The following is a 6,000-nucleotide window of genomic DNA, read 5'->3' as shown; positions in this document are numbered from 1 at the left end:
CTCAACCAACAAGTACTACTTCCTGATGCCTCCACAGTGGGGGAGATACAGTTTCTAAAAGTCATGTTTACCTTCTGAATAAGCAGTTCAATTGCTTTTCTTAGCCAAGTAACTCAGGATCCACAGTAACTCCATCTGGGGTAGCTTCACAGGAGTTGCAAGTTGCACTAACGGATACCCTTTTTTCTTGAACTCTGTCAAAACCTCTTTTTTCTTGAACTCTGTCAAATCTCCTATCTGTGCATCCAACTACAATAAATGCCTATTTATGCCCAGCTAGCTATTTATGCTCAGTGGCTGAGCGTCAACCTGTGCACCAGGAGGTTGCCAGTTCGATTCCCAGTCAGGGCACATGCCCAGGTTGTGGGTCAAATTCCCAGTGGGGGGCATGCAGGAGGTGACCAATAGATGTTCACTCTCATTGATGTTTCCATCTCTCTCTCTAAAATCAATAAAGAAAAAAATAAAAAATAAATGGCTATTTGTAAATAATGTACACATAGCAAAAATATACAGTCACATATTTTTTTCTCCCCACATCAATTATCTTATTTAAAAGAAAGGGGTTTGGGAGTCAGAATTAAGTTCCACTGGTGATTGTCACAATAAGTCAGTGTGACTTTCAGTAAGTCACTTCAGCTCTCTGGGTCTCAAGTTTTCTCATATCTATAATAGGATTAATAATAGACATTACCTTATTGGGTAGCTGTTAAGGATTAAATGAGCTAATATTTACAAATTTCTTAGCACACGGAGTACATAATAAATGGTAGATTTCATTATTATTCTTTAATAATTGCCTCAACCTCTGTAAGTCTGCCAGGCAGTTATAATAATCCCTGTTGGAGAGATGAGATTAAGTAATTTATCCAGGGCTAAACAGTTCATTAGTGGCAGCTCCAGGGTTTCTGATTCCCAGCCCCAGGACCCTTACCATGTCCATCATCCCCAGTCAACCTTATAGACTTTTATAGAATGGGCTGCACTGTCCAGCACAAGAAGAGAATTCTCCTTGGTGAAGACCAGTGCCACAGGACGGGAAAGACCATGGGTGATGAGGGGCTTCAGTACTGGAAACTCCTCAGGTTTTCCTAAGCATAGGACAGCCTGACTAGAAGTATCAGCGACAATCACATTCCCCTGATGATCGAAGGTCACCGCGGAGACAGTTATTTCGGAGGGGAAGAAGAGGCTCAGCCCAAAGGTATCCACCTGGCCTATGAGCTGCATGTTCGCACTGAACACCTTCACCGTAGCGCTGCAGGCCCCGGTCCCCAGGGCCAGGGGGCGCTCTAGGACCGCAATAGCCCCGGTGAGCCTAGACACCGCCACCCCTCGGGGACTACACAGATGCGTTTGCAACCTTTCGGTTCTTCGGAGGACCCCTTCTGGAAAGTCCACTTCCAGGAGGTGCAGGGATCCTGCCTCCGCATCAGTTACCACGACCGCATTCTGAGGGGTGGTCTCCACACCCCAAGGCAAGGAGAACTGGTCTCCAACGACAAGCTTGATCTGGCCAAAAAAATCAAACACTTTGATGGAGCGGTCGCCGGCATCAGTGACAACCACGTGGCAATCGTTGGTGACGGTGACATCAAGTGGGTACCTAATGTCCTGGGCTGCGTCCCCCTTCTTTCCAAACTGATGGGCACATCCTCCCCCGGAATCAAAGATCTTGACCCGCTTCTTGCCGTCGTGCACCACCACGACCCGCCCCGTCTTGGAACACAGCGCCAGCCCGGTGGGGTTGACCAGGGTTCCCCAGCCGCCAAAGGCGTGGTGGCAGGTGAGGGCCCCAGGGCCGCAGGGGGCGACGCGGTGGGCAGCCGGGGCCGGGCGAGGCGCGGAGCCCAGGAGCTCCAGGAGGTGCAGCACCGGCAGGCAGTCGCTAGTGTCGCAGCCCCGGCAGGCTCGCCGGCAGAAGGGACACTCGAGTGCCAGCGTCCGCGGGTGCGCCAGGGCGGCCACGCAGGCCAGGCACACCACGTGGCCGCAGGGCAGGTTGCGCGGACGCCGCTGCTGGCGGTGGCCGAACCTCTCAAAGCACACCTTGCACTCGAGCAAACTGGTCTCGGCCTCGCGCAGGAGCTCCCGAAGCGCTGGCCCGCTCCCCGAGGCCTCGGCACCCATCGCGCAGCCCCGGGCGCCCCCGCAGCGCCTCTAGCCCTCCGGGCCGGGCCAACACCGCCCCCGCGCCGCCGGATACCGCCCCTGCGCGGCCCTGGGTCACGGTCAAGGGGCGGGGCGCTGGTTCTGACGTCGACCGTGGCTGGCCGCTAGGCCGAGACCAGCTGCCCCCTGGTGGGCACTTGCGACACTGCTTCCTGAAAGCCCGATGGTGGGCATTTGTGAACGGTATCCACAGCGCGTGATCAGACAAGTGATCTCAACAACGGTCATGGATGGATTGTGTCCACATAACACATGAGGAAACACACGTATTGAGAACGAGAGGGTTCTTCCCTATTACCCAATCTGTCAGTGACAAGGCTAGAACAACCCAGTGTTCCAGCCCTGGTGCCCTGTAGTTTCCAATTTGAGGTGCTGGGTGCTAGGTGCTACGGATGGCCAGAAAACATGGTCTCATGGTTCATGATGCTTATGGTCAGACTGGAAAACACAGACACACGAGGAAAGTTAAACTTCAAGGGGGTGAGGCAGGTGTGTGTCTTCTATCACACTGGTAGTTAAAATAGATGCTTAATGAATATGTGTAAAATTAATTCGTGTATGAGCAAAGGAATGTTGTAGGATAGTTCAAGAAACCCACTAGGTGAATGAGTGTCAGATGGGGGAACCATGGCTGAGAATATCTTCCAGAGAAATTAATGTGAAATAAACTGTGAATCATAACTGCTATAGAATTTACACCATGCCTGCTTTCTATTAAGTGGTTTACATAGATTATCTTATTTAAACCTCATGACAATCCTGTAAGAACATGTTATTTTCATTATCCCTTTTCTACAATAGAGTTCATAGAAGTTAAGCATCTTGTTCAGGGTCACATGGCTAGGAAGTGGCTGTGCTGGGATTTGGAGCCAGGCTATTTGATTGCAGGGCCCACACTCTTAACTCTCCCAGTGTTTTTCCAACTTGGTTGCATAGAGTAAATACCTGGGTCTCATACCTAGATTTAATTGGTCTGGCGTATGGTTTGGCAGCTGGAATTTTTTAAAGCTCCCCAGATGATTATAATGTGCAGCCAAGTTTGACAACAATTAACAACTGCACTATAGCAATCCCTTCAAATGGCACCAGGTTAAATTCTTCTATCTTCTTTTAAGATCAAAAGCACGGACAGCCCTGGCCAGTTTGGCTCAGTGGCAGAGCATCAGCCCTCGGACCAAAGAGTCGCGGGTTCAATTCCATTCCAGTCAAGGGCACGAACCTCGGTTGCTGTTCGTCCCTGGCCCTGGTAGGGTTGTGTGGGAGGCAGCCAGTCGATGTGTCCCTCTCATGTCGATGTTTCTCTCTCTCTCCCTCTCTCTCCTTCCCACTCTATCTGAAGATAAATAGAAAAATATCCTCAGGTGAGGATTGTAAAAACAAGAAAAGCACAGAGAATCTACCCTATGTTCAAAAATCTTCAAACAGGAGATAACATACTCTCTCATAGGAATGTCTCATTTTCAGGAGTCCTCCCTAACCCCCCCCACCCCCCAAAACACACCTAATACCTTACATGAACATTTTTTTTTTATAAAACCACATATCAGCTCACTTATCTTCATTTAGAGATTATTATTATGATCATTCACCCTCTTATTTGCTAGACTTCTGAGAAAACAGAGGACTTTTATCCTGTGTTAAAACCCCTGGAGGAGCTTTAATGTAAGACAAAAAAGAACGTTTATTTACATGTTACATAATTCAAAAATTACCTGTGTTTTGGGACATAATAATCAATTTAACAATTTCAGGTTATAATGCATTTCCATTCCAAATAAAAAACCAACTAAAGGCCCTGGCCGGTTTGGCTCAGCGGTTAGAGCGTCCGCCTGTGGTCCGGAGAGACCCGGGTTCGGTTCCCGCTAAGGGCATGTACCTCGGTTGCAGTTTGTCCCCGGCCCTGGTTGGTTGTGCGGGTGGCAGCCACTCGATGTGTCCCTTTCACATCGATTTTCCTCTCTCTCTTCCTATCTCTCCCTCCCACTCTATCTGTACAAAAAATGGAAAAACGTCCTCGGGTGAGGATAAAAAAAAAAAAAAAAAAAAACCAACTAAAGTCAAATCAAATAGAAATTACTTTCTGAAGTAATCTTTAAGTCAAGAAATGCATTCAGGATACCAAAAATGTAATATTTTTACTTTTATTTTATTTATTTATTTTTTAAATTAATTTATTTATTTTTGTTAACAGATGTTTCTCCTTTTCCCCCCACTGATTCCCCCCTCCCCATCCCTCCCCGCCCTGTCCCCAGCTTTGTTGTCCATGTCCATTGTTCATGCATACATGCATGTAAGTTCTGTGGTTTATCTCTCTCCCACCTCCCCCTCTTCTGGGGATTGTCAGTCTGTACCCCACTTCCAAAAATGTAATATTTTTAGAACTAATATCGGTTAGAAATATAATGAGAGCACATATATAATATTAAATTCTCTAGTACCCACATTTTAAAAAGTAAAAAGAAACTAGTGAAATTAATTTAATTCCATATTTAATTTAACCCCAAATACACAAAATATCATTTTGACACGAAATTGCTATACAAGTTATTAGAGATATTTCCATTTTGACACGAAATTGCTATACAAATTATTAGAGATCTCTCTCTCTCTCTCTCTCTCTCTCTCTCTCTCTCTCTCTTCTAGTGCTGAGTAACATTCAGTGTATATTGTACACTCATAGCGCATCCCAGTTCAGACGAGCCCCACATCAAGTGCTCAGTAACCACATTCGACTGGTGGCTATGGCATAAACAATGCAGATGGAGACCAAGTCTGTGCTATAAAATGTTGCTGTCTCAAGATACTTTCCAGATGGATTTCACTGAACCTTGACTTGTTTCTAACTTATCTCTGCTCCAACATTGTTTTAAAATTTATCCAAAGACCCCCAACACATTGCTGACTGTGGGAGCTTAGACCCTTCAATGACTTTGCCTAGCCTGTCAGGAGAGAGGAGCTGGAGGGCTCAGCTCTTTGATAATCCTACCATCTCTTGATCCTTTGCTGCCCCTGCGGGGCAATCAGTAGTACTGCAGCGAGAGGCGAGGTAACTCAGAAAAGGCTGCAATAAACCTGACATTTTAAAGAAAGATCGTAGTAATCCCTCTACCCCTTGGCAAACGGCACAGTAGTTCTGGAAAGCGTTGTGGCACATACAGAGACAATCCACCCTCATGAATTGCTGTCAAAACTCTCATGGTAAATTTAAAGTACAGAAATTTTGTGGGTCATTTGATTGGGGGTTAAGGTTTTCTCTATTACACAACATTTTCAGAACTAAAGACACGTAGGTTTGAGTCTTTCACAATTCAGGACCCCTGCATTCTCCCTCCGCATCCTCTGCAACCATTTCCTCACTCTCTGCTGCCCCTCCACAGACTTAAACACAGCTTCCGTCCCAACATTCCTGTCAACCCACCCGGCATGCCTTCCCTGCATATTTTGTCCTTTTTCTATTTTACCAAGCATATGGAGTCCAGTTTCCCTTTGTATCCAATCTTAAAATTGCTCCTTATCTCCACCCCTTCTTTCCTTTGCTCCTGTCTCTGGAGCGAGAAACTAGTTCCAGGAGCCCTGGTACCACACCTGGTTTTGGTCGGCACCTATCCCCAGAGCCTTGCACATGCCTGGTACACAAGTTGTTGCCACTAACGTTTTTAAATGGTGAATGAATGGATACTTAGAAGGATTCTACTTATAGGTAGTAAACCCAACTGCTATTTCTTTTCTTTGATGATTCTCTAGGATTTATAAGAAGCATCGTTAGGAAAGTAGCATTTAGCCAGGAATAGTACTAAGCATCTTGCCTATCTCTCGAGTCAATGCTAA

At 46.5% G+C, this 6,000-nt stretch overlaps 1 protein-coding gene across 1 annotated transcript; it reads right to left on the bottom strand.

Moving 5' to 3' along the window:
* Nucleotides 1-805: 805 nt before the first annotated feature.
* NHLRC1 (NHL repeat containing E3 ubiquitin protein ligase 1) lies at nucleotides 806-2,146 on the bottom strand. Its single transcript, XM_036256753.1, has one exon. It carries the CDS (start codon nucleotides 2,128-2,130, stop codon nucleotides 943-945), a length of 1,188 nt encoding a protein of 395 aa, XP_036112646.1. The 5' UTR covers nucleotides 2,131-2,146; the 3' UTR covers nucleotides 806-942.
* Nucleotides 2,147-6,000: the final 3,854 nt, after the last annotated feature.

This window comes from Molossus molossus, unplaced genomic scaffold (genome assembly GCF_014108415.1).
Source record: "Molossus molossus isolate mMolMol1 unplaced genomic scaffold, mMolMol1.p scaffold_m16_p_12, whole genome shotgun sequence".
Taxonomy (NCBI): domain Eukaryota; kingdom Metazoa; phylum Chordata; class Mammalia; order Chiroptera; family Molossidae; genus Molossus; species Molossus molossus.
The sequence above is the reverse complement of the archived record's forward strand: the minus strand, read 5'-3'. Positions and strand labels throughout refer to the sequence as shown.

What these genes read in the sequence shown, in the direction of transcription:
- NHLRC1 (XM_036256753.1), bottom strand. Translation starts at nt 2,130, where the DNA reads ATGGGTGCCGAGGCCTCGGGGAGCGGGCCAGCGCTTCGGGAGCTCCTG.